Consider the following 27,781-nt stretch of genomic DNA (forward strand, 5'->3'; position numbering starts at 1 on the left):
CAGTGATACAAAAGACATGTTTTCAGTAGAGTTCCCAGGTATCTTAATTTCTCCCCCTCAGAAATGCCTCTGCAGGGAGCCTCTACTTCTGCACCGCAACAGTTCTCCTTCCAGCTTCAGCTCCACATACAGCTTCCAACAATCCCGCAGGGCTTGTGGTACATTCTTGTAGGTCTCACCAGTCCCCCAGAAAGACCTTGGTACATAGTAAGTGCACAATAAGTAAATGTAGAATGAATGAATGAATGAATGAATGAATGAATGAATGAAATGCCCTCAAGTAGAGGGGCACCTTGTTCTGAATGGGTGTATCTCTTTTGGAAACAATTAAGTCACAAGTCATGCACAGGAGGAAAATTTGGAGAATTACATGGAGCAAATAAAATCAGATACAGCATTTGTTGTTTTTAAAACTGAGGCCCGAGTGCAGTCATACAAGTTCTGTTAAGGCTGTTCCAGGCCAGGACTATTCAAACTGGAGTGAGGCCTCATTAACAAGCTCTCAGGTGCCCTTGCAAACCAGGTGGCCCTGAAGGCCCCAGAGCCTCAGATTCTCACCTTCGCTTCCTTGACAGCCACACCTCACCATTAGCACTTACTTCTGTTAGCAGTTACGGCTTTCCAAGTATTGTAGTATCTCACCTCATATTTGACTGATTTTCACAACTGCTGTGAAGAAAGCCAAGTAGTATTATTTATTATCACATTTTTACAAGTGGTAGGTCAACTGATTAACCAGTTTCCAAAGATAATTAACAAGGCCAGGAACACACCCTTTTCTCTCCACTTGCTGTGTGTGCTCCATCCGTTGTGGCACATGGTGGTCCAAGGGCTCAGTGGCTGTTTTACGGTTTCCAGAAATTCAGGTGTGTGTATTCTTTAAGAGCATTTGACTGGTTGCGTGTATTTGCAAAACTTTCCATCATTCTGGTCTCAGGCTTCTCATCTGTAAATTAGGAAGATAGAACTAAATGATCTCTAAGGTCCTTTCTGATGCTATAATCATACGGAACCTTGGCTGAATGTGCAGCAAAGCCAGGAGCCTTGTCTCATTCCTTTTGCACCTCTCTTACAGGACTTTGCACATGCAGAACGCTTCAATGAGGCCCGTTGGCTGTGCCGTGCAAAAGGAGAAAGCTGGAATGTCCCTCGCCACCAGAGTCCAGTTCCGCACACACACACAACACACACCAGCTGCTCTTGGGAAATGTGTGTGGGGGGAGAGGCAGCATATTTAAGTTGTGTGAGCCAAAGCCACCCAGAGGACCCATGTCTCAGATTTCATCTTCGTGAAATATTCATTGTTTCCTGGAGCTCCTGTGAGTGGCAGAGGCTGGCCTGCCTGGGCATTTCTCTCTACGCACAGATCCCAGGCCCAGAGCTCTCTGCGTCTCTCCTGTCCTGATTTCGTCCTGTCCTGGTGCTGGTTGCTCTGGCACTGTGTCTTTGCCTTCTGCTCTTGTCTCTCTCCATCTGGACCCCAGAAGAACCCAAAGGCCTTCCTTGGTGCCTGTCCTCCCCCCACCCTCATGTCTGCCTCTCTCCCTTCCGCTGTTGTCTCTGTCCGAAAGGTGAGGCTCTTCCCCTCTGGGACACTGGCCCGGGTAGCTCTCTTCTGCTTTGCCTTCCAGCGCTCCGTATGCCTGAGCATGGAGAAGGCACAGAACTGTGGGGATAAGACGCCCTGTAGGGAAAAGGAGCCGGACCACCCGGGGTGTGCAGAAGGTAGGGGCTGGGGCTGGGTTTGCTCTGAAGGGGCTGGGGGTGAAGTGGAGGAGTGCGGAGGCTCCTGGGCTGGTCAGAAAGCCCCCGTCGGGGAGGAGAGCGGTCAGGGATCCACTTAGGTCTCATGGGGAAATGACCTCGGGACCCACAGCTCCCGGGAGCTTACATTCGCCTTAATGACTGTGGACTGTCACACCACAGGTGGACTCTGTCCTGGCCCGTTACCTGCTTCCTGTCCCCCTGGAACTTTCCTCTCCAGAATGAGTCCCCACAACACCTCCTTCTGCCACCGCTGCCCTCGAGGATTCTTCAACCCCTGGCCTGGCCAGGATGCCTGTTTCCCCTGCGGCTCCGAGGCCACCCAGCCAGAAGAAGGCAAGGACACGTGCATCTGCCCAGGGCCTGGCCGCGTGTTCCAGGTGTGTCCTCTCTGGCAGTGGGACCCAAGGACAGGCTGCATTTCCAAAACTGCTTTTGTCTCTAGTCAGGCTCAGCTCAGGTTTAACCCGAGCGGGATAGGCTCAGGTTTCCGAGGGATTTGAGGATAAGCTTGCCATTTAAAATAGGGCGTGCCAAGTTAAACTTGAATTTCAGATAAATTATGGATAAGCTTATAGTATGTCTCCAATATTGAATAGGACATACGTATATTAAGAAATGATTTACTGAAATTCAATTTAACTGGATACCTTGTATTTGTATTTGCTAAATCTGGCGACACGACTCAGAGGAAAGGGCAGACTCTTGCTGTTCTCCTCCAGGACGACTCCTAAAACACATGCTAGCCCGACCCCTTCCAACTGAAACTTTTCCTGTAAGCCAACAAACAATACGACTGTGAATTCTTCCTTCCCTGTAATTCCCAAGTCTCCCTGACTGCAGTGGCCCCTAACCAGCATGTGCCAGGGACTTTCCCCTGGGGCCTGACTGCTGTTCGGTCCTGTGGATCCCTCACTCCGCTCCCCTTATCTTCTGGCCCATCTCAGGCAGGGTCACAGCTGAGGGTCGTGTGTGTTTCAGTGCAACCAACCTGAAACTGCATTTCCTCCCACTCTAACCCCCAGCCCAGTGATGGGCAGTGCCCCTGCCTTCCGGGCCATCGAGATGCTGGAGAGCCGAGAGGCTGTGTCAGGTGGGAATACAAGAGCTGCAAAGATGGAGCCACCTGGAACCAAGAGGGGCTATGTTTGACCAAGGATCAGTGGAATGACCACTGCGCCCATGAGGTATATTACACCCCTTGCCCTCTGGGCCCTCTGCCACCTGTTCGCATGCCCAACCTCCTAACCACTGAACTTGGTCCACTAACCCCTCTCTGGAAACATGGAGATCTGTGCGCTACCTTCTGAAGCTGGGAGAACTGGGGAACTTCCCTAAGGGAGGCGTCCCCAAGAAGCTAGAGTCTTTGTGCAGGTGTGTGCCACACCGGGAGATGCCCGTGGCTACGACCCAGGCCTGGGGCTTTGTCTGTGCTGGGGACAACACTCAAGTGGAGCGTGTGGCCCCCTGTGCTCAGAGGGGCAGAGACATGTCCTACAGCTCAGCTGCTCTGAGGGCATCCCACAGATTTCCACCACTGAAGACGCCAACAGCCAGGTACGGTGTGCCCTGGGTCCCACCCCACGCTGAGCTGGGCCACTGCCGAGAGGGCAGACCTAGCCCCTTCAGCCTCTGCTTCCTAAGGGGAGCATGAGTGATTGCTTGTGCACAGGGTCCAGGGGCTGCTCACTGACCACATCACTGGCACACTCTCAGGTACCAGAGAAACAGCCCCTTTGTCGATTTAATGGCATCCCATAGAACTCCTTATAGAAGTCATTGTGTTCATCAAAGAGGGGACTGTCATGGAAACCTTCCCACACGAGCAAGAGATGCACCCAGCATCATGACTCCAGGTTGCCCCTGTCCTGTGGGGCTCTTAGACCTATTCCCCCTACCACCTTGCTCCAAAAGGATACTCAGACAGAGCTCAAGGAAGCTCTGTGCCCTCCTCACCTCCCTGACCTCCTTGTTCCCAGGAATTTTACCTTCTGGAAAAGCCTTCCTCCCCACGTGCGGTGGGCCACCCCTGCCACTTGGACCACAGGCAGAAGCCTGTCCCTCTGTATGTGGTCAGGATGGATGGTAAGAGAGCTGGACTGAGAGAGGCCTCAGGAAGGCCATGGCTGGAGGCCACACTTAGGCAAGGCTTGTCTATGCCCAGTGTCAGTGTTGCCCCTGCAAGCAGAAGCTGGGGGGCATGGCATTGCCTCCCCCCGCAGGGCTCCCCAGGAAGTGCATGTGGATTCTGGCCCCTCAGGGTAAGAAAGTGGAATCCCTCCGCGTGCAGATCAGAGATGGACAGTGTCAGTCGTATCCAGGGACCAGAAAACTCTCTCCCAGGGTCCTGCAGGTGCAGGAGAGCCCTGTTGTGTTCTAGGGACTGGCTTCCTGGGCCTGACCAGACCAGGTTGTGAACTGCTCCTTGCCCTTGGCCTGCCCCTGAGGGAGTCCAGGTTCCCAGGCCAGGAGGCAGGTGAGCACCCCCAACCCCGAGGACACCTCTCGCCTTCCTCTCCCCCCTCCACCTGCCCCAGCTCCCAGCGCACGTTCATCTGAAGAGTGTGGCTGCTCCTCCTCACGTTCTGAATTTGTGCAGGAAAGTCAAGGAAAGGACATCTGACCCGCCCTTGGTCACCAAGCCTCAACTCCACACACCTTGGGGACCTGTCACCCCCTGATCCAGGCATCCCAAACCCCACCGTGTGCCTCCAAATCAATGATACACTGGCCTTCCTGGTGACCCGGGAGCATTACCCTGAGTATGACCTGTGAGTGTCCAGAGGACATGGCCTGACACCATCAAGGCCTTGGAGGGGAAACGTTCCTGTGCCTGTGGCCACCCCCAGGAGACAGTGCACTCCCCGCCTTTCTCTACCCCCAGGGGCCACTTCTATAACACGCTGGCAGAGTTTGACTGGGGGCGCTTCCGAGCGCTGGCTGAGGAGGCCCCACTCCACGACCAAAGCCCCTTCTTCTTCCTTCAGCAGTTCCAGCAGCCCGGGGTCTACATCTTTCGTCTGAGCAGCAACCGGCATCGGAAAATGGTTTGCTTCATTCAAGACATGATCCCACTATCTCTTCTCTGTTTAAAAAAATGCTGTCTCATAACCATCCCAGGCAGATCTCCAGGGAGGGAGAGGGCCTGAGTGCCCCCTGAGTTTCAACCCCAACAGATAATTCTGGAGGTGCCTAGGGACAGCTCCACAGCAGCCCCTGTGATGTATGAGGTGGGGAAAAGCCTGAGGTTAAAAAAAGGTGTGTAGCTAAGGACATCAGAACGTCTGTCGTCTCTCACAGCCTTCTGCCTCATTTCCCCAGCCCCACCCTCTTTCATCTCGAAGGCACAGATCCCAAACCCCATGGGACCTGCTTATGATGCCACCACTGATCCAGGTCACGTGTAAAATTTAGCATCTCAGCTTTTTACCACAGCTTCTAAGAGGCTGTGCTAACCTAGCCTGGGAATGTGCAGACAGCTCCCCAGACAGTTATCTGACATGAAGTCATTTCCCAGGTAAAACACACCTCCTGTTCCCCCCAGGTTTGCACAAAAATCTGGACTATTCAGTTAGTGTTGACAAGCCTGGGTTCCCACTCCATCCCATAGCCAGTCCCTGTGGGGACAAAGCCTGAACAGATTTCTCTCCACACAGTATGTCCGCACCCTCCCACCAGGGGGCCAGTGCTTCGGAGAAGGGCCCTTTGCCTCCACGACTCCCAGGTATCTCATCCAAACTGGCATCGCCAGGATCCCTGGCCCCCTGAAGAGGTCAGAGTGGCCAGGAGTCCTGGGAGAGATTGTCCTGCTCTTAGGACTCTGCGGGCTTCTGTTGGTGAGTAAAGCTGCACACGGGACATCTTAACCACGACATCAGGCCACCTCTCCAGTCCCATGTAAGTGGGTCTTTTGTCTCCTTCTGCAGTAGGCATTATAATAGTTGCTAAGATGCCAAAGTGACAAAGGTATAGCCTTAGGCTTCCAGTGAGCAGAGTTAAGTAGGGAGAATATAGACAAGGAAACAAATAAATGTCAGCGAGTGCTGTAGAGCTGTGCTGAAAATGTGTCCAGAGTGACCCAGCTGCACAAAGGAGGGAGTTGACTGTTCTCCCTGGGGAGTCAGGACAGACTTTCTGGAAGAGGTGATCCCTGAAGGAGGATTGGAAATGAGAATATAAGAATGCAGTCCCTGTACTAACAAAGGCATCGGTGAGTGGGCGGTGGGGGGGTACTGCACTTGGGAGGAGGGGTGGGGAAGAGAAAGGGAGTATTATGAGCAAAGGCACAGAAGCACGACATGGCACATGGCATTTACCTGCATAGGGAACCAAGCATGGCCCCTCGAGAATGCAGTTTAGGGTGCAAGGATAGGAATGGGTTGGAACTGGGGGAGAGACCAAATGGTGGAAGGTCTTATGGGCCCTCTAAGAAGCTGGGACTTTATCCTGTAGGCATTGGGGATCCATTAGAATTTTGGGTAAGGCAGAAACCCTGTTAAGACTTTTATTTTTACTTTAGTGATAAAGTGGAAGACCGAGATGAATTAGAGAGGAGGAAGCCACAAAAAGATACATCAGCTGTTAGAATGGGCCGAGCAAGAGAAGATGAGGCACTCACTCCCCAACCACAGCTGAGCGGGGCTCCTCCTCCTCTCAGAGTCTTCTAAACAGATGCTTCTCCCTCACTCCCCCCTTTCCTTCCCATTGCCCCACTATGTGTCCTGTAGATTCAGTGTCACAGCCTGAGCTGGGCCCGAAAGGCCACTCCCCAACCCACCTTCAGGAAGCATCAGCAAGGATACAACCTGCATGCCTACACTTCTCCAAGAACTGGCGTGATATCAGTGAGGAGAGGCGGATCACACCAAGACTCTGATACTCCCAGGGTTGAGGGAGGTCACGGTGAGTGACAGGCTTGGGCTAGAATCTCAGAGGGGCCCCCAAATCCAAAGCCAGCTTCTGCTCCCTTTGTTCATCTTCCTAGGCTACTTATTGTTTCATTCCTCTCTAATCATTCATTTGCTCAAAAAATGAATGAGCCAGACACTGCCTGATTCTAGAAATGCACAGTGTCACAGGGAAAGAGACATCTACATACAAACTTTCCAAAAGAAAAGTAATGTAACCAAGTACAAAGTAACCAAGTTAGGAAATGACCGGTACCACCTAAAGGAATGAATTGTAGAATACATTGCACGTCTTGCTGAGGTGTTTCACCTTCTACCCTTGCAACTCAAAGCACAGTCCTCAGATACCAGCACTAGATTTCATTTGTTTGTCCCAAGCTTCAGAGCGATTGTGAATTACCTAGGGATCTTCTGTTGCAATAGGGTTGCGATGGGGCCTGGAATTTTGCACTGCTTACAAGTTCCTCAACAAAGCCAAAGCTGCTCATCCAAGGACCACATTTACAGTAGCCAGACTGTGTCTAGACCATTGCGGATCTGTAGGGAAGTTCATATTTGCATTTCAGGAAAATAATCCTGCTTCCTAACCCTGCCTAGGCTGGGAGGCCGAGGACCAGGTGGACCTGGAGTGGTTTGACACAGAAACCTTCTATGAGATCCTGCTCAGGCAGTCTCTGTCAGTGACGGCCAGACTCGGCCAGACCAAGGAAGAGGTAAGTGGAGGAGCTTGAGGAGCAAGCAGGACTGGAAATATTCGCCTCTGGGAGAGTTGGTCATGGGACATGGAGCCTAAATGAATTAGAAAAAAGGAGAGTATTTGGGGGGGTAGATTTCAGACTAAATTTAAGATGGAGTTTATGAGACCTAGGGTCTTAGATCAGTGCCGTCCCTGGAATCTCTTCTCAGAGCCCCACTTCCTGGTCCTCAGTAGCTCAACTGAGTGAGCAGATTCAGGCAGTAGGTGGTAGACAAGTCCAAGTATAGCAACTGGGCCAAGGATTCCCCAGGCAGAATGTATAAACTGGAACCACCCAGGACCTGCCTCTCAGCTGGTCTTCTTCAGCCATTCCTCCCAAGTGTCTCCTGCGTTTTGTCCCCTGGAGTCCTTCCACAGACTGGCAGCAGGGGGCGCTGCAATCAAGGCCTTGAAAGTGGAGGCTTCAAATGTCCACTAGCTACTCCTGCCTCTCTCACAGCTCAAACTCCTCTGCCTCAAACTTGTGAACGAAGCCCGCTCTCTCCGGCAGCTGTGGAATGCTGCGCATGGCACCCCGGTCTCCACTGACCAGCCTCTGGGGAGCCCAGAGAAGAAACATCAACAGGTCGGGCTGTGTTCACACCATCCCAACGAGTCCCTGGGCCCAAATGCGACTCTCCCCCGCCCTAACTGAGGCCCAGGCCTTTCTCCTGAGCGCCTCTCCCCTCAGTTCCAGCTCCCAGACCCCAGGGTTTTTAGCCCCACTCCCACACCTACCCCTAGGGATTTCTCTCCCCCTTTGCCACTGCCCCTATGCCTGCCCAGAATGCTCTGGAGCTCCCAACAGAGGCTGGGTGTCCAGTCCTGGAGGCTGCTGTCGCTGGTGGGTGTAGCCCCTGCGGGGAAGCCTGCAGGGTTGTCTCTGACCCCAGGCTGCTGAAGCAGCGGCCAGGGCTGCGGAGGAGGAGGCCAGGCGAAGGCGGCACCTGGCTGGCGTGTATGCAGCAAGCCTTAGTCACCAACTGGAGCTCCTTCGCCAAGACCTTCATGCCAGGCAGGAGCAGTGGGCCTCTTTCTGCTCAGCAGTGATGGCGGCTCAGCGGCTGCTGAAGGCACAGACAGACTCCTGGCCTGCGAAGTCCTCCCAGGCTGAGCAGAACCCAGAAGGGTGTGTACCCGATGAATCTGAGTCAGATTTAGGGAGATATGCCGCAGGGGAGGAAAGAGTGTGGTTTCACGGGGTCCTGGAACTGACCACAGCAAAGTGCACTTTGCCCATCGGGAATCATCCCTCCCCCTGATGAGTCCTCCTCCATGTCACTGCAGGGAAACCTCTCAGCTGGACGCTGTGCTGAGCCACCTGTCCTGGGCCCTGCTGCAGGAGGGCCACCGCATGAAGGCCTGGGGTGTCCTGGGCACAGGCACAGGGGCGGAGCTGCTGCAGCCAGGTGAGCCCCGCTCAGCCTCAGCCAGGGGCCCCAGGAAACCTGTCGGTGCATTCTGGGCGATGAGCCCTGCAAAAGCTCGAGTTCTACACCCAGGACACTGCAGAAGAGGAAGGGAGGAGGAGGACAAAACAAAGTGGAAACCCCCAAGACTGGGAGGGGCTTCCTGTGCAGTGCTCTAGGCGAGTGTCTGTGTCACAGAAGAGGGAGCCTCGGAAATGGGAGGAACAGAGAAGGAAACAAGTCAAACCGTCACACATTGCACAAATTATAGCTTTACATACAAGTAACACTGAGAGTAAAAGCTTGATGGGTTAATGCAAAAGGCCACATCTGGAAATGCTGAACTTGCCTGGAAAGGGAGAGTGGGAGAAGGACCCCCTGGAGCACCCTGTGTGCGTGCTGAGTGCAGGGAGTTCCCCAGTCACATCCAACACCACCGTCTCCCAGGGCTTTTCCAGCAGCTGCCCGCCTGCAATATGGTATCAAGTGTCATGTTTCGAATGTGGAGTCCTGCCTTCAGAAGCACCTGTTATGGGGACTGTGGTGGGCTTCTTGCCAACTCCTCCCAGTCACCATCCAAGCTCTGGCCTGCTTCACTGGCGTCAGAATGTGTGTGTGTGGTTGGGGGGGGGGGGGTGCGTGATGTTGAGCAGGTCTTTGCTTTCCCGAACCTTCAGCAAGCCTTGAAGGGGATGCTGATGACATCAGTGTGAATCCCATCACCAAGTTGAAGGTCCCTGGCCCCAAGTGCTCAATGCTACCAGCCAGTGGCCACAGAGGGTCCATACCCTCTGGCTACTTCATCCACCCCGACACTGGGCGGGTGCTGCCTGAGGCTGGGAATCTGGGATACGATCTGTCGGCAGCTACTCTGGTGCCCACCACTGACTTCAGTTCCGGTAAGACCCTGACCACTTAATAGCCCCAGCCACGCCCAGGGCTCACTGGGGCCCTCTGGGGCCCCCTAGGGGCACAGCACAGGAAGCAGGGCTCTCTCCTTGCACAGTGGAGCTTGGTGCCCAACAGTGCAACAAACGCCTTCTCCCCCTTCTTCACTGTAACATTCTTGCTGCAGAGGGTACCATGTTCTGGGGAGTAGCTAGATGGAGAAAGCAAACGCCCAAAGCTACTCTGTCCCTGCTCTGCAGGGGAAAGGGGAAAGGCCAGCACGTCAAGGGTATCAACATCTCCCTGTCTCCTTGTCCAGGTGGCATCCGAACATCAGAAGCTCCCATCCTCCCCTATGTGCCCTATCCCACCTGTCCTGCCACAGGCTCCCCTCCAGCCACCTGTCTGCCTGTCCTGCAGCCAAGAAGGACCTCACAGCTTGGAGCTGTCATGGCAGACCCCATTACCGGCATCGAGGTGCCTGTGCTGGCTGTGACTCTTCACCCCCAAACAAGGCAGTGGCTCACTCTTGGGGGCACATACCGCAATCCCCTCACCAAGACCTTGGCCCCTCTAGAGCTGGGGGGCCCTATGGAGGATCCAGTCACAGGAGGCATCGCGCCAATCCTGGGAGTCGGGCTGGATGAAAACACAGGTCTCCGGCAGCCCTCGATGCTGTCCTCCTACCTCTCCTCCCTGCCTGGCCTGGCTCTCCAATCTCCCCCTTGCGGCTCCCTGGTTTTCTGGTCCAGGCTGCAAACTCCACCCCTGGCCCCATCTTTCCACCCACCATCCTCTGTCTGCCTCTTATCCCCACCCTCCCTCACCTTCCCTGCTCCCCTCACCCCTTCCTCATCTCAGGTACAGTGCCCCAAGGAGGAAAAAGAGAAGTGAGCCAGTTCTGCTGTAGAAGTAATTTGATCATTTCAACCAAGAGGGGGCATCCTTTCTCCTCCTGTGACCACCGTGTACTGTCCCTCTGCTCTCTGTCTCCTCTGTTACTCACTCTGCCCACAGACCCTGGGTCTCCCTCCTGCCTGCCACTCTGTTGCATCCCCTTCCCACCTCTACCTCTCGGGTCCCCACTTTCAGGTCAGGTGCTGGCACTGGGAGGGCTACGAGATGCCTCGGGAGACCTCATGCTGCCTGGCGACAACTTTGTGGAGCCACTGAGCGGGAGAACAGTCCGGCTTCAGGGGGCTTCCCAACAGGAAGGCCAGACAGTGCCCCATGTGGGAGGGCCACAGGCCCTGCTAGACGCCAATGTGCTGGTGGCCCAGAGGCAAGTGATTGCAGTGCTCCAGCAGTTCCAGCAGAGGCCAGTGTCGAGGGCGCAGGGGCTTCTGGAGGCTGCCATCAAGGACATGAGACAGGCACTGGCCTTGAGCCTGCACCATGTCCTGCAGCAGGCTCGGAGACTGGAGAGACAGCTGGAGACAGCGCATGGCATCGAGGCCAGTGGCGGCAAAATAGGTACGTGTTGACCTGGGCCAAACGCTGACAGGCCCTGAAGTCCCAGGCCCAGAATGACCTGGTGCTTCAGTGACCCCCAGCCTATAAGCTCAAAGACAGGACTGCAGCCCTGCATACCAGTAGCCCACACAGGGGAAGAGAGAAGGAATTCAGTGACTCCACCCCCTGACCCCAGGAATACTTGGCTGTATCCCTGTCACTTAATCCCTTGCCAGTGTTGGATCTTACACTTTATGTTTGTAAAGTGCATATTCTCTTATTCCATAGGCTCCCCAAACCATAACAGGTACCCATTTTATGTTGGGGAATCTGAACTTCAGGGAGTCAGTGAGTTGCCACGGTCCCTCCGCCAGGCCTGAAGCCTGAGTCTCCTGAGTCCTCAACTCTCTTCTCACTTTTACTCCTGCAGCAGCCTTCAGCTTCCCGTTAGGAAACTCAGGAAAGGAGCCCACCCAACTCCCCTGGCTCTCCCACACTCTAACACAAGGAAGGCTGGGGACAGGAAGTGGGAGTGGCACCTTCCCAGAGCTTACTTCACTAGCTCTTTCTAGATGCTTCCGTCTGTTCAGGGTGTAACAAAAAAGACCCAGAGTTTTGGGTCAGAACTGACATCAGTTTGAAGAACTGCCCCACTATCTATGAACTCTTTGACCTTGGGCAAGTTCCTAAACCTCATTCTGCCTGTTTTACCATATTTAAAATGAAGATTAAAATACATACTTTACAGGTTGAATGTGGGACCAAAGAAAATATGGTTTATATAGAGTTCTTAGGTCAGGCTCTTTGGCACATGGGCAGTGCTCACAAATGTCTGTCCTCTTCTCTTTCACCTTTTCAATGTGGCCTAGAGATTGTTCTCTGCTTCCCCCAAATGCTGACGCTATTCAGTTCCTCCCTTCTGAACTTAAATTGCTAAGCTGGACCCCAAAGGAAACAACTGCAATAGTGGCGAGAAGGTGCTCTAGTCAGGGATGTAGCCCTTTGAACCTGGACAGACCCTCCATGCGGTACTTGACCCTCAACTTGTCCTCCCTGTGCCCCTGCCCCTGTGTCAGGAACGATGTGCTATCCTGGAACAGAGCTGTGGGTCCCAGTCCTGTATGGGATGGAGATTCCAGACCCCGAGGGCTCAGGGCTCATGGTGCCCATCCTGGGCATGGAATGTGATAGAAATGCTACTGATGCCACACCCCTGGCAGGTTCCATGGAAGATGCCACTGGCAAAGGTAGGAGGAAATCTGGGGCCTCTGGGAGCCCTAGGAATGTGACTTATTCCTGGGAGAGAAAACCCAGTGTATCTCAGGAGGCCTACACCCAGTCTATTCTTTCCCTCCTGAGCCAAGGAATGGGGTTATTCTGATGCTTCTGCTAGGGCTGCTGCAACCCCGAATAAAAGTGTCCAGAGCTTCCAGAATCCAGGATCCCAGGTCATTCATCCTCCACTGAGAAAACTGGGTCCTTTTAAATACCAGCACTGCTGAAACTCAGCAGCCAGTCCCACCTTCAGGGTCTGTGGCCACCAGGAAGCACTTCAGTCCAGCTCAGAGCCCTCAAAGGGTAAAGGGAGCTCTGAGGGCTCCCTTAGCTCCCTCCCAGCCACGCGTCTCTCTTCCCGTAACTGCCCCTTCCTTCTTTCCCCATCACTGGCTACTGAAGCCAGTGGCGGGCTTGGCATCCCACAGGTCTTGTTCCAATCTCGATTGGGGCTCAAGCCATAGACCCCTTGACGGGGGAACCTGGTCCTGTCATTGGAGCTCACACAGATCCCTCCACCCGAGTGGTGGTGCCCGTCGTCCAGGTGCTGGAGGCCCTGCCTCGGGGCGTGAGAGACCCTGGGCTGGTATGTAGGAGAAGTTTGTTCTACTCACTTAGCAACTGCACATCACGAGTCTTCCGTGTTCCAGCACCGTTAGGTGCTGAGATGGAAAGGTAGCTAGGCGGGGCTCCTATCCCCGGGGAACTGACTGGCCATAGGTTCTTTCTGTGATCGCAGTTTCCAGCAGTATTAAGGGAGCGCAGATGAGGGCCATCGAAATAGATCCCATGGAGGAGAATTCAAGGAAGGTCCCCTAAAGAGGGAACACTTGGGCTGAAACTTAAAGAAGGCATCAGAGAAAGGCCCCAGGGACCAGCACATGCCAAGGTGGCAGGAATGAGACCACAGATGTTCTGGGAGAATGAGGAAGGTGTATGGGGCAAAGGCAGCAGGTGAGGCCAATGAGGAAAGCAGGAAACAAATCTGAAACAACCCTGTGGGTATGGCTGAGGCCAAGAGATAGGCCTCTTCGTGCAAGCCATGGGAACTATTGAAGGGTTCTAAGTGGACCTGGGATAGGATCAGATATGAATGTTTTTAAGACCTTTAAATTTGGAAAATATGGAAAAATACAAAAAGAAAATCAATTTTCCACAATCATACTACATTTTTTAAGTATGTGAATGAAGAAGCAAAAGCTCCTTCCTCCCCATCCCTCACCCCATCTGCCATCAACATCCCACATCATGCCGGTGAGCCAGATAGCACTCACCTTTCCTCCCGCTCTCCCAGAAAACGCCGTCTCTAGTAACAGGCTGGCACACCTCCTCTCAGACTTTCTATGCTTATATAAGTGCACGAATAATCAGGATTCTAGCAAGTTCCCTCTGGCAGTGGTGCAGAGGATGATGGGAGCAGGGCCAGGCTGGAGCAGGAAGCCCCGTCAGGAGGCTGTTGCAGTAATTCAGCCCTTAGCACATCTCCAGGAACTGAAAACGATGGAGGGTCCTCCCATATGTTCTCAGTCTAATTACAGCTTCAGAAACAAAGAAGGGTATGTTGTAAAAGGTCTCGTTAGAAGCCAGGAAAGTTCAACTCTAGCCCCAACTCAGTTTCACAGATGAAGATGAAGGGTCCAGTGAGGAGATGAGAACAGTTTCCCACAGCCGTGTGCCCAGCTCCCCTGGCCCCTCAAGGAAAAGGTGAGAAGAGAGCAGACAGACAGATGACTCTGGGGAGTCCAGGTGTCAGAAGGAAGGAGGGCAGGCCTGGGGGCTTGAAGAAGGTGCATCATTATTATTTTTTTACATACAAATGAGTCAACTGCCTCACCAAGCTTAGTCATGGATGGCCGAGGTGGGGGACACCTGTATCTTTAGCAGCTTTGGGGATCTTCAGCCAGACCACATGGGGTTGTGAGGAGAAATAGCTTATAGCACTAAACAAACTGAATGTGGCAGCTGGACACCCTGGAGAGGGAGCTGAGGGCCCGGGAGCGGTACTGGCATCACCAGGAGCAGGCAGAGATGCGGCTGGTGGACCACTTGGCGGCCCTGAGTGGCGAGCTCCTCTCCACTCCGGGCAGAGCTGCCAGGCAGCAGGTGAGTCAGAAGCACCACCTCCCAGATCCCACCCACCTGTCAGCCAGACTGCATACCTTTCCCTTGGAAATGTGAAGCCCTCATTTTCCCCTGACCACAGAAATGGAACCCCATCTCAGGACAGACAAGTTCGAAGGTTCCCCAGCTCCAGGCCTTAGATTTCAGTCACACCTGAGTGTCTCAGCAAGATGGAGGAGGGAAGGAGGGGCCAACATGAGATGACCCAGCCACCCCTGAGTTCCTGCCTTCCCTTCCATGGCCCAGTCTTCTGTGCTTTCTGTCCTATGTAGCTGAGGGCTGCTGAGGACACCTGTGTGGCCCTGGAGTCCCACTGCCTGCAGGAAACCCAGAGGAGAGCCAGAGCCCTGAGCATGCACAACGGCCCAGAGCGGGGCCTGCTATCCCAAGGTGCAAAAGCATCCCCTGGGCCCAGATTGCCAAAGCAGAAACCTTCTGGGAGGGGTGCTAGTGAGGAGTGCCTCCTGCCCTGGGAATGTGCTCACTTCCCTGGCTCCCAGCCCCGCCCTGGCTCTGAGCCGGCAGGCTCCCCTGACAAACCACTGCCTTTTCTTCTCCTCCCTACCTCCAGAGGTGGCCACTACCATGCAGCCCTTTTTTCTGCCCTTGCAGTAGACAGAGAGGAGTGGGAACAGGAGGCACAGGTGGCACTGGGTATATGGAAAGTCCTGCAGAGTTTACGTCCTGCAGCAGAAAAGCTCACACAAGCAGTTGGCCACCTGCAGGGCCAGGAGAAGGAGATACGGCTACAGCAGAGCCCACAGGTCTGGAACCGTCACAGGAAGGTGAGACTCAGAGGCTAACAAGAAAACCCATGTGGAAAAAAAAAAAAGAAAACCCATGTGGGAAGACCACATCTTCCCACGTCATCAGAGGTGGCTCTTCAGGGTGATGTAATACTCAGGGATCGGTGGGCCCAAGATGCAGTGGATGGGCTGGGAAGGGTACAGGAGGAAAGAGAAAGAAGCTCCATTCTAATTTGGGCATATGTTTCCTGAGTTCTAGGTGGTTCAGCATCTCTCTGATGAGTTTCAGGCAGTGGTGAGGGAGAGACAGAGCTTCCTCGATAGGGCCCTCGGTCAGTTGCAGTACCAACGGGAGCTGAGTCGCCTCCAGCTCTTACATACTCAGGTACCGACCTCTGGACATGGCCTAAGAGATCTGCATGTCCACCTCTGATGGGGGTTTCAGAGGGAAGCTCCCAATGAAGCCACATGGGACGGGTACAAAATGAGCACGGAACTCGATTCTTCTGTATCATCCTAGATTGTTGCCTCAGGAGCCCCTGTGTGTTTGGAGAATTACCCTGGAAACAGGTTTTATGGATCAGTCACCACTTCTCTCAGGGACCAGGCAGCTGCCTGCTCACTATTGATCCCATTCCTGAAGAGGCTCACTGCAGCAATAGCGAGAGCTCAAGGCCAAGGCCTTGGGTTGGAGGACCGGGGGCCAGGAGCAGGTAAGGCTGCTTGCTGGCCCCACGTGCCCTTCTGCTTCCAGTCTTGGTTATGTTTTGGTAAGTTTTAACACTACAACTAGGGCTTTGGGAACCATAAGAGCATGGCCAAGGTATTTCTTTAGGAAGAACATAGAGAAACCCAATGCATTAGTTATACATTGCTGCATAAAAAACTAATCCAAAATTCTGTGGCTTAAAACAACAAATATTCATTACCTCACTGCTTCCGTGGCTCAAGAATCTAGGTGCAGTTTAGTGGGAGCCTCTGGCTCGGGGTCTCATACAGGCTACATCAAGGGATTGGCCAGGGCTGAAAGTCATCTCAAGGTTTAACTGGGGAGACCAAGTTCACTCCTGTGCTGTTGGCAGACCTCAAGTCCTCACTGGCTATTAGCCAGAGACATCAGTTCCTTGCCACACAGACTTCATAGGGCAATTCACAACATGGCGGTTGCCTTCCTTAAGAGCAAGCAAATGAGAAAAAGAAAAAGAAAAAAAAGGAACCCACAGTCTTGTATACTGATCTCATCACCCTTGCCTTACTCTATTCATTAGAAATGAACCACCAGATCCAACCCACCCTCAAGGTGGGGGGGTTACACAGGGGAATGGATACACGTGGGGAGACCATGAGGGCCATCTCAGAGACTGTCTGTCATACCTGATGCCATGTCTGGATCTTCTAGACTTTGGCCACAGTTCTATGCCCTTACTTAAACAGTTATTTTCTTCCCCTCTGTTTAGATGCAGATAAGGTTGACATCATGTTGGCCTTACCCCCTTTCTCTATCCTTGAGAAACCAGACATCCGACCCCAAGCCTACAGGGAGGGAGCTGAACTGCAAGGACAAGTGCATCACAAACTAGGTAACCGCCTTTTCCTGGTAGCCCATTTGGAGGTATCATGGCTCACTGAAGGTAGTCAGTGGTGTAACCCCTAGAAACTAGGACCACCAGAATCCTGCCTTGCCAATCATCCTGTTCTCCCCACCCCACCCGAAGATTCCCAAGGGACTTTTCCATATAAGGAATAACAAGTGGGAATCAAAGTCCACTGTAATAATAATTTGACTGATTCTCCAAAGGGAATTCCTAATGGCCCTTTACGACCCCACTAAACACTAAATCTAAATTTTGGGATTTTATCCCATTCCAGTTAGCCACATGTCATGAGGAATTAATGTTAAAAAAAAAAAAGTGAAGACACAGGGATAAAGAAAGAGAAGACAAAGAGAGAGAAGATCTTGTCCCCCAAATGGGACCCCAAGTCACATTACCAATAGCACCCCTTGGAACTGTGAGCCAAACCAGAATGTGGCGGGCCTGCCCTGAGGAGTCAATCCTATTCCAACTCACCCATCTCCCAAGTAAAAGAGGAGTAATAGAAAATAAGTACATTCCTTTCAGTTGACTATGATGCAGGCCACTACTAAACACGGCTCTATGGACATCCTTGAACTTGACCAGATGCCAGCAAACTATGACCCACAGGTCAGCTCCAGACTGCTATCAGTTTTTTGTATGTCCCACAAGCTAAAAATGGTTTCATACTTGTAAATAATTGCAAAAAAAGTCAAAAGAAGAATAACATTTCTATGGAGTGCTGTACAATATGCCATGTGCTATTCTAAATCTTTGGCTATGTTAGCACATTTAATCTTTACAACAACCCAGTGAACTGGATACTATTACCCAGGATACTATTACCCAGGATACTATTACCCTGGATACATTTTATAGATAAGAAAAATGAAGTTTCTGAATAACTCAAGCAAGTAGTCAAAATTATATTGCTAATGAGGAGTTCAGCTGGAATTCAATCCCAGGGAGTCTTACCCCAGAGCCCATGCTCCCAACCTGCTTCCCCACAGGAAAAATTGTCCAACACTACAAAGGCAGTGCCAAAGAGGAGATGCAGGCCCTGTATTCTGGTGAGTTCCCGGGAAGGCAGGTCACTGTGTATCAGAGAAGCAGGGGAAGGTTTTATAGGAGGGTGAGGTCACATGATGGTAGTGAACAATAAAACCCCGATTTTGCCTCTTGGCTGCCACAGCCCAGCGTATTACTCTCTGACCCTTTACTGAAACAGTTTGCTGACCCCAGAATATGACTAATCTTAGAATTAATTCTGTCAACCTGTGGGAGAAACTGATAAGAGGATGGGCATAGAGATAGCCTCTCCTTGAGAGCTCCCACCACTACTTCATGCTTCTTTGTCTTACAATTAATTGACTTTATTATGTTTAAAACAATTATAAATACGCTGTCTTGTTTACTCTCAGAAGCCTTGTAAGACAGTGTAAGATTATTAACTTATTTTTAAGTAGATAAGAGAACTGATGTTCAAAGAACTTAAGTGACTCCCCCAGGGTCTTACAGAACCAAGACCAAAACTCAGGTCTTCTGACTCATCTTTCATCATTGTTTCCCATGCCATGCTACCCACCCCTTTTGTAATTGTCCTTTCAAAAACAAAATGACAACAAAAATTGTTTGAAGGACCAAGGCCCATTAGAGACAATTTTGTGGAGAACACTGCCAATACAGCTAATATTTATTGAGTACTTGCTGTGCATCAGACACAGTTCTGAATATAATACATTTAATACCCCAAACAACCCTATGAAATTAGAGAAAATTTGTTCCTATTTTTTTGGAACTTTCATTCTGTTGCTCTGGCTCCTCTGTTCCTATTGAACGAGACTCAACCACTTTTCCACGGAGATGGGCGGGAGAGCCTGAGCTGCAGTGCACACACACCACAGGATGATGGATGGGTGGTTGGATGGAGGGATGGACGGACATAGAAATTTTCCCAAGCTGAACTGTGTTGTGGTCCTTATTGTATATCATTACTGTATAGAAATCAGTGAAATCATTGCTGGTTTCTCTTACTCTCTGTAGCTCCAAAAGTCCCTTTGCAAGATCTTCCAAAACCTCAGATAATGGAAAAGGAAGAGCTGGTAACTGTGCAACCCACAGACCTTTCTGCCAGGGAGTTTGTGGTTTACCAGTATGGCCTCTCCATCCTGCGCCTCCTCAGCCCCCAGCTCCACGTAAGTGTGGTGTCTGGCCTCTCTGTGGTGCAGTCACCATCAGGGCCAAGAGAGCTAGAGTGACCAGGAAGGTGGGCTTGAGGTGGTGAATATTCCTCAGGATTAAGAACCTAGAGCAGGGAATTTCCCAGTCTCTCCTTTAAGGGAGATAGGAGTTATTTTACCAATCTAAAGTCTAATCTCTCAAATGATATTAGTAATACAATAAATTAAGCACTCCGTACATGCCAGAAAATGTTCTAATGATTTGCATGAAATAATTCTTTTAATAGTCACAAAAAAATCCATGACATAGATATTGATACTATTATTTTTTCTCATTTTTAAGTTGAGAGGGAAAGATACACAGTGGTTGAGTAAACCCACCCAAGATCACACAACCAAAAGGTTAGAGCCAGGTTAGAATCCAGGGATCGTGGTCTGAGAGCCCTGATATTGCTCTAGCCTACCTCTACTTAGAAAAGTAGTAAATTAATTCTTGTAGTTAGCATACATATCTAACACATAGTTAGATATTATTTGCACTTTCCTATAGTGTATACTTAATTGACTTAACCTGTTACAATTTAAACCGATGTTCAATGCATCTACTTCCTATTAATTTGGTGGTATTATGTAGCTGAACTGCGTGAGACTTTTTTAACAAAACAATGGGTTTTATTTTTGTTTCTTCTGTCTTTTATTCTTTTCAGACTCCAGCAGTCACCCTGCAGATTGCTCCTTGTCTTCCTGCCATGGAACCCTCAGACAATACCTTCCAAGGTTCCTTCTTCTATCAGGTGCTGAAAATTGAGTCCCAGATACAGGGTTTTGGAATTCTAGGGTATAGTGTAAAGATAGAGAAAAAATTATAAAACGTTTTCTCTCTCAAGTTTTGACATATTGCATTCTCCCTTAGTAATAAGTCCTTTAGCTAAGGCATAATAAATGTCACCATTAAGAGCTTTTGCTAATCACTGAATTGAATATGTCCTGGCTTATGCCCAGGGAATCTTAATGGCTTTGTGCCTGTTAATGAATCTCTATAATCGTCAAAGCCAGTGGTTCCAGATGCATGTTTCCCATAAGATTCATGGTTCCAACTTCAGAAGTCATGCATAATCAGCATCTTTCCACATAAAGGGATCTAAATTGTGCCTGTCCTGGTAGTTAATCAAAGATGTAGATTGGCGGTGCCTTGGTGGAAACTCCTAGCTGGTGTATACAGACCTTAAACACGGATGACACAATACATTGGTAAACGAGGATTGTGAGAGGAGGACCTGCTAATCAATGCTGGAGAACTAGGAGATGGCTTACATTTGATTAATAGGTTGTTAGGGGACTTAGTAAGATTGAAACCTATTCATCTGTGGTGCTCTCCAGGCACTACTTCATGTGACCCTCAAAGCTGTCTCTGAAGTAGGCAAGACTTTAATTCCATCGTACTGATGGGATTCACTGAGTGTTGTGTGCCATGCAATTGGCCATGTGCCTACATGCATTACCTCACTCACAACTTATAGCAAGTCACCATCAGGGGTGGGTACTCTTGTTATCTACATGTTACAAATTAGAAAACTAAGGCCTAGAACTTGTCCACAGTGTTAGCTAGAGTTGAAACTGAAGGCCAGGTGTATTTGACTCAAATGAGTTTTTAACCACCAGTCTGCTGTCACCCACAGCTGATCAGGGACAGATCTCAGACTGTCTTGACTCCAAATCACCTAAGGCTTTTCGATGCAACCTACTGTCTCTTAAGAGAATGAATGAGGGATTTATTTCAAATGCATTAGGGGAACCTGACCACAATAAAGGCATGAAAGACAAATAGAACCTGCAAGACAATGATCCTCAAACTGTGGTCCCTAGGCCTCCTGTATCAACCACTTGGGGAGCTGGGTAAAAATGGAAATGCCCAGGCCCCACCTAAAGCCCACAAAACCAGAAATTCTGGGATGGGCTCCAAGAATAGAATCACTCCCATGTGACTCTTACTCACACTGAAGTCACACTGGGAACCATTACATAAGGAAGCAGTGACTAGAGGACTTTGATTTTAAAAAAACAAACAGATATTTGAGTAATTTTGCTCTGAATTTCCAATAGTTTGTTTTCTGTAAGATGGACTAAGTAAAAGAAAATTTGGGAGATAATAGATAAAATGATTTATTCAGAGAGTTGAGCTAAAAATAATTTTTCCTTTGTCTTCTGAATATTTACTTCAGGAATTACCATTAAGCCCAGGAGTTTCTTACTTTATGATTTCAAAAGTTATTTCAGACTATATAACACTAGAAATACATAGAGGCGCTGGAAATGTTCCCTGATGTGGATATCTCTGTGTTTGGGTACTTCCTCTACTAGAATGATAAAAACATACTGTTTGTTAAGAGAGAGTGTTTGGCGTCTGTGGGAAGCTTCATTCTCCTGTTGATTCACTGCCTGGCCCACATCTCTGCAGAGGACTTCCACCAAGACTCCGATCCCGCCTTTCTGAGGTCATTTTACAAGGTATTCATAACATGCACAGGGCTTTTTGCTCCTCTTTTTCTGTGACTCAGATCCGTTTCCCAGGACAATAAATGCTATAAGCTCGCAACATTGCAAATCTACCAGGGTTCTATTGGTGGCCTTTGATTCCTACTGCCAAGCCAGAAGGATTTTCATGATCAAATTTCCTGTGGCAGTGTATGACAGAAGATATGCACCACTCTGAATGAATTCTGGAGAGAAGTTGTCTTCCTATGCGGACAGCTTTCTGTGGCTGTTTCATTGCCATCACGTAACCCTCCCCATAATTGCAAATGACAATAGTAACCCATGGTGAGGGCAAGATGAAAAATTTCAAGCCCCATTCTTCTTTCAACTATTATTTTAAGCTTTAATAGCAATTGCCTAGAAGTTGTATTGAACTGCCCCCCTCACCTTCTCCTTGATCAGGGGTTGAAGGCCTATTTCAGGGAAGCATTCTCTATCACACTGCAAATGTCAGCAGTTTCCCGAGACAGTGAGCTGAACCAAAGCATCAGTGCTATTCTGCTGGGAGAGCAGCCCATCTCTGAGAGAGAAAGAGATCTTCTTTCTAAACTCATAGAAAGGAAGCATGAGTCTCACCTGGAGCCAGAGTCATCAGAAGAGGTAACTAACTTTCACTTGTACAGCACATGGTCCTGATTAAAACTGACTTCATCGTAGAGTAAATGGCTCAGTGCACGACCTTTTCAAACACTTCTGGCTCCCTAGGCAGTACACTGCCTTGACACTCGGCCTGCTTCTCAAACCACATCTGACAATATTTTTTAACTTCTGTATTCTACAGGGAAGGTGGTGCGTACCTGGCCCTTTGAATCATAGGAATTGATTGCAAATGTGGCTCCAGTTACTTAACTTCATGTCCCTCTAACACATTATTAGTAAACCTATAAAACTCATGGAGACTCAGAGACTAAATTCAAATGCACAAGTATAACCTATTTACCCAAAATTACAGTGTGTCTGTTTTTGTGTCTACTGTTTTCTATGCAAACTACACAATAGTATCCTTAATACTATTATTTAAAATACTTTTATAAAAATATCTAAGCTTAACTATTAAAAATGAAATATAAAATTTAAACCTATAATTTCGAAAGTATTATCTTTCAGTAAAGCTCAATTCATTCTTGAGTTATAAACAAAAATATTTTTATTTATTATTTATATAAAAATTTATAAATTTCAAGGCCCTTTTACATAGATTGTCTCATTTGATCCAACCAGAAATCCTGGGAAATAAGTAACATATATATTTTTAGTATGTTCAAAATCCTGGGAAATAAGTAACATACATATTTTTAGTATGTTAACATTTCATGACTAAAGGAGAGATTCAGCAATTTTCCCAAAAGTGAAGCTGTTTGTAGTGGTGGATCTAGGTTCTAGATCTCTTGACTCCTAAGCAAATGTTCCATGTTCATTTGTCTGTAACCAATTCTCCATTAGTTGCTGAGTCAGATATTCATTCTGTGGTTGATGGTGATGGTGATGCTGGTCACTCCATTGTGACCTCTAACCCATTGTTAGAGGGAGTTCTGTTGCACCGTAACTCCCACAAATCACAGAGAACGGCCAGTTCTCTGTCCTCATCTAACACAGCATTCGATGCATCTGATCACTTTCTCCCAATACATTTTCTTCACCAGTGCTCTTCTGGTTTTCCTCCTACCTCTCTGGCTGTTCCTTTTCAGTGTTCTTTGCTGATCCCTCCTCTTCTCCCTGGCCTCTTACTGTTGGAGGGCCATGGTTATGTCCTGCCTTTTCTCTTCTCTGCCTATATTCATTCCTCTCGGGGATATTATCCAGCCTTCAGCTTTAAATCCCATCCACAGGTAGATGGCTCTCCAGCCCCAACCCAACCTTCTAGCTCAACTCCTGTTTCCAAATGTTCACTAGCCATCTGCAGGTGGATGTCTAACAAGTATCCCCACCTCAACATGCCCCAAACCTATCTTATTTCTAAATCTGCTCTACTCAAAACCTCCTTTTTAAATTATTTTATTGTTGTTCAATTACATTTGTCTGCATTTACCTCCTACCACTCACCCCCCACCCCAGCCAAACCCACCTCCCTCCCTTGCTTCCACCCCCACTTGGTTTTGTTCATGTGTCCTTTATAGCAGTTCCTGAAAACTCTTCTTCCCATTGTCCCTTCCCTCCTCCCCTCTGGTTATTTTCTCACTTAAGAGCAACTTTATTCTTCCGGTTTTTCAGGCCAATGTGTTCCTTGAAACCTCTGTCTCTCTCTGTTGTATACATCCTACAACCAACCCAACAGGAAGCCCTGTTGCCCTAACTTCAGAATATATGCAGAATCTGAACACCTCTCATTGCCAACACTGCTACTAGCCTGGTGCAATCCACCTTCATCTGCCTGGATTACTATAATACTAACTGGTCTCCCTGAGTCCAGCCTTGTCTCTTCAACCTTGCCTGTCCAGGCTATTCTCAACACAGTCGCCAGAGTGATTCTTGTAAAATGAAAATTGGATCTGCTCAAAATCCTGCTGTGGCTTCCCATTTCACTTAGAGTAAAGCCGAAAGAGCCCAGTCCCCTTGTCTCCCACCCCCTCACCAACTACTCTTCCCCTCATTCACTCAACTACAACCACACTTTCCTCCTTGCTATTCTTCAGACACACCAGGGACCCTCCCTCCCCTCTTTAGGGTTCCCTCTGTCTGCAACACTCTTTCCTTTAAGGTGGTGGTCCTTATCCCCCACAGGACACTGGGAAATGTCTGGAGACATTTTGATCATTCTGACTCTGGAGAGGTAGCTGCTACTGTCACCTAGCGGGCAGAGGCCTGGCACAGTGCCACAGTGCCAGGGATAGCCCCCACAACAACAACAAGAAAAACTACCCATCCCAAAATGTCAACAGTGCTGAGGCCGAGAATGCCTGGCCCCCTTACCTCCCTCATGTCTTTCTTCACCTTCTCAGCGAGGCCGCCTCTGACAAGCCTATCTTAATCTCAAATCCCCTTTATCCTGTGTTCATCAACTTTCCGTTACACTGCTCTACTTTTTTCTGTATCACTTGCTAACATACTACATAATTTACTTACATATGCTTGTTGCTTATTACTTTTCTTTCTCTGCTAGAATGTAAACTCCACAAGAGCAGAGATGTTTGTTCTGTTTCCTAATATGTTAAGCCCATGTACCTAGCTCATGGTTGGGTTTTGATATATTTACTATGTTAATGAATAAATAGATTTATATGGATCCTGATGCTAAATATTTGAACATTCCAATCTACCAGAGCTAACTACAAGGCAGACAATAGCAAACATTTATTACACACTTGCCACATGCCAGAGATTCTGCTAAGAGGTTTACACCCATCATCTCATTTCACCTTCCCCATGCCCTTAAAAGGTAGGCATTACTTTTATATAAAACTTACAGATGAGGAAACTAAGGCTTAGAAGTATAGAAACAACTTGCCAAGACAGCAATAGTTGTGGAGCTGGAATGTTAGTTAGGTGGTGGCCTCTGCCAGCCACTACCTATAAAGAAGTCTTGTTTTATTTTAAAGGCAGAATCACATATGGTACTATCAGGTCCACATTCTGGCTAAGAAGATCCAAAAATATTTAAAACAAATAGGAGCAAAAGTATTAACTGTCCTCTACACTCTCTACAGTACATCAAGAAAAACAAAGATCTTCTCCTCTTCACCAATATGGAACATTTCCTGAAAAGCATTCTTGCTGCAGAACAACAAACCCCAAGAAAACCAAGAGATCAATTTGGGGGTAAGGATAAGGTGAGGTACCCTAATGAGCTGCAGCATTGAGATTGTACTCAGCTACATACATTGAAACTTGCTATTGTGTATTTAAAGCCGTATTTATACTTGAACATAGCAGAGCAAAGGATGGAACTAAATGGTGGCATGAATAAGTTAGCTCATCAGCACTTTAAGAGCTTTACCAATACCGACAGATGGTGGGTCCTAGATTTAAGAGTTAGAAAGGACCCAAGCAATTAGTTTACCCCTCTGCCCTCGGGCAGGTAAAGTATTAATCCCAGAGGGCAGAAACTGAGTCTCATACTTGCCCAGTTCAACCAGATGCAAGAGGACAAAAAGTAGTTAGAACTTGGGCCCACTGCCTTCTAATTCAGGGTTTCTTCTTCTATACCATAATAATATATACTGCTGTTTTATAAAAGGTTGTTATTTAATTATAAGCATTTAAAATGTTATATATTTTAAAAAACAACAAATATTGGAGATAATTCAGCTTTAGTAGATACTACAGATCAGACTTCTAAGTGGTTATATAAATATATACTGCTACCAGCAATCAATGAGAGTTCGGGTCATTCTCCATCTTTACTAGCACTTAGTGTCTTTGATCTTTTTTTATTTTACCCATTCTTCTGGGATGCAGTTTTAATCTGCACTCTCCTGGTGGACAGTGAAACTGATCATCTTTCATGTATTTGTGCATTATTTGAACGGCCTCTTTTGAGAAATGCTTATTCAAATATTTTGCCCATTTTCTATTGCATTGCCTATTTAATTGATATAAATTCTTTATTCTGGAACAATTTTTCTTCATTCTATGGATTGCCTTTATATAAAAATAACTGCACATGTTCTCTTTTTGTTTTATTTTTTAGATCTAGAAAAAATGGTGATCTCACTTCTGTCTTCATGATTAAATGGCATTAAATATGTCAATACAACATCCAATGAAGCTGATAAAAGAATTTTTTTTAAATATCTGTGATACTGCCCTGGCTGGTATGGCTCAGTGGATTGAGCATGGGCCAAAGAGCCAAAGGGTCACAGTTCAATTCCCAGTCAGGGCACATGCCTGGGTTGCAGGCCAGATCCCAGCAGGGGGCATGTGAAAGGCAATCATACATTAATGTTTCTCTCCCTCTCTTTCCTCCCCTCCCCCTATCTCTAAAAATAAACTCTTCTAAAAAATATCTGCAATATTCATGTATAAATCACATAAATGTATATTAAAATATTGGGTGATATATAACAGGGAATAATATTTTGCCAGTTTTTTAAATATATTTTATTGATTATGCTATTACACTTATCTCATCCCCCCTTTATTCCCCTCTGCCCTGCACCCCACCTTCTATCATCATTCCCCCCCTTTGGTTTATGTCTATGTGTCGTACATATAAGTTCTTTGGCTTCTACATTTCCCGTACTATTCTCACCCTCCCCATCTATTTTCTACTCACCATCTGTGCTACTTATTCTCTGTACCTTTTCCCCCTCTCTCCTCCTCCCATTACCCTGTTGATAACCCTCCATGTGATCTCCATTTCTGTGGTTCTGTTCCTGTTCTAGTTGTTTGCTTAGTTTGTTTTTGTTTTAGGTGTGGTTGTTAATAATTATGAGTTTGTTGTCACTTTACTGTTCATATTTTTTATCTTCTTTTTCTTAGATAAGTCCCTTTAACATTTCATATAATAAGGGCTTGGTGATGATGCACTCCCTTAACTTGACCTTATCTGGGAAGCACTTTATCTGCCCTTCCATTCTAAATGATAGCTTTGCTGGATAGAGCAATCTTGGATGGAGGTCCTTGCCTTTCATGACTTTGAATACTTCTTTCTAGCCTCTCCTTGTGTGTAAGATTTCTTTTGAGAAATCAGCTGACAATCTTATGGGGACTCCTTTGTACATAACTGTCCTTTCTCTTGCTGCTTTTAAGATTCTCTCCTCTTTAAATTTGGGTAATGTGATTATGATGTGCCTTTGTGTGTTCCTCCTCTGCGTGAAACTCTCTGAGTTTCCTGGACTTTCTGGAAGTCTGTTTCCTTTGCCAGATTGGGAAAGTTTTCTATTATTTGTTCAAATAACTTTTCCATTTATTGCTCTTCCCCTTCTGGCACCCCTATGATTCAAATGTTGGCACTTTTTTAAAAAAATAATTTTTTTATTTAATTCTTGTTTAAGTACAGCTTTCAATCTTATATTCCCAACCCTGCCCACCCCCCGCCCCATGCTCCCCACCTCCCTCCCATTTCCACCCCCCACCCTTAGTTATTGTCCATGTGGCCTTTATACTTGTTCATGTAAGTCCATCCCCCTTTCCCCTATGATTCTCTCCCCTCTCCCCTCTGGACCCTGTCAGCCTGTTCCCTATTTCAGTGTCTTTGGTCATATTTTGCTTGCTTGTTTGTTTTGTTTAGATCCCTGTTAAAGGTGATATCATAT

At 48.4% G+C, this 27,781-nt stretch overlaps 1 protein-coding gene across 1 annotated transcript; it reads left to right on the forward strand.

Annotated features, from left to right (window-relative positions):
* Positions 1-1,257: 1,257 nt before the first annotated feature.
* On the forward strand, positions 1,258-26,282 carry LOC119000510 (uncharacterized). Its single transcript, XM_037065546.1, has 33 exons — positions 1,258-1,319; positions 1,632-1,725; positions 1,927-2,144; positions 2,790-2,951; positions 3,139-3,321; positions 3,744-3,849; positions 4,145-4,240; positions 4,364-4,535; positions 4,649-4,811; positions 5,421-5,600; positions 6,492-6,666; positions 7,269-7,384; positions 7,868-7,993; positions 8,301-8,536; positions 8,695-8,816; positions 9,494-9,715; positions 10,024-10,359; positions 10,797-11,177; positions 12,233-12,403; positions 12,860-13,017; positions 14,394-14,534; positions 14,825-14,942; positions 15,165-15,337; positions 15,558-15,683; positions 15,819-16,011; positions 16,756-16,878; positions 17,883-17,942; positions 18,916-19,067; positions 19,760-19,846; positions 21,414-21,560; positions 21,990-22,187; positions 25,232-25,354; positions 26,215-26,282. The coding sequence occupies exons 2-33, from the start codon at positions 1,650-1,652 to the stop codon at positions 26,218-26,220; spliced, it is 5,046 nt and encodes a 1,681-aa protein (XP_036921441.1). The 5' UTR covers positions 1,258-1,319; positions 1,632-1,649; the 3' UTR covers positions 26,221-26,282.
* The last annotated feature ends 1,499 nt before the right edge of the window (positions 26,283-27,781 follow it).

The sequence above is a fragment of the Sturnira hondurensis genome, unplaced genomic scaffold (genome assembly GCF_014824575.4).
Source record: "Sturnira hondurensis isolate 20B ecotype Veracruz unplaced genomic scaffold, ASM1482457v3 Scaffold0015793, whole genome shotgun sequence".
Classification (NCBI taxonomy): Eukaryota; Metazoa; Chordata; class Mammalia; order Chiroptera; family Phyllostomidae; genus Sturnira; species Sturnira hondurensis.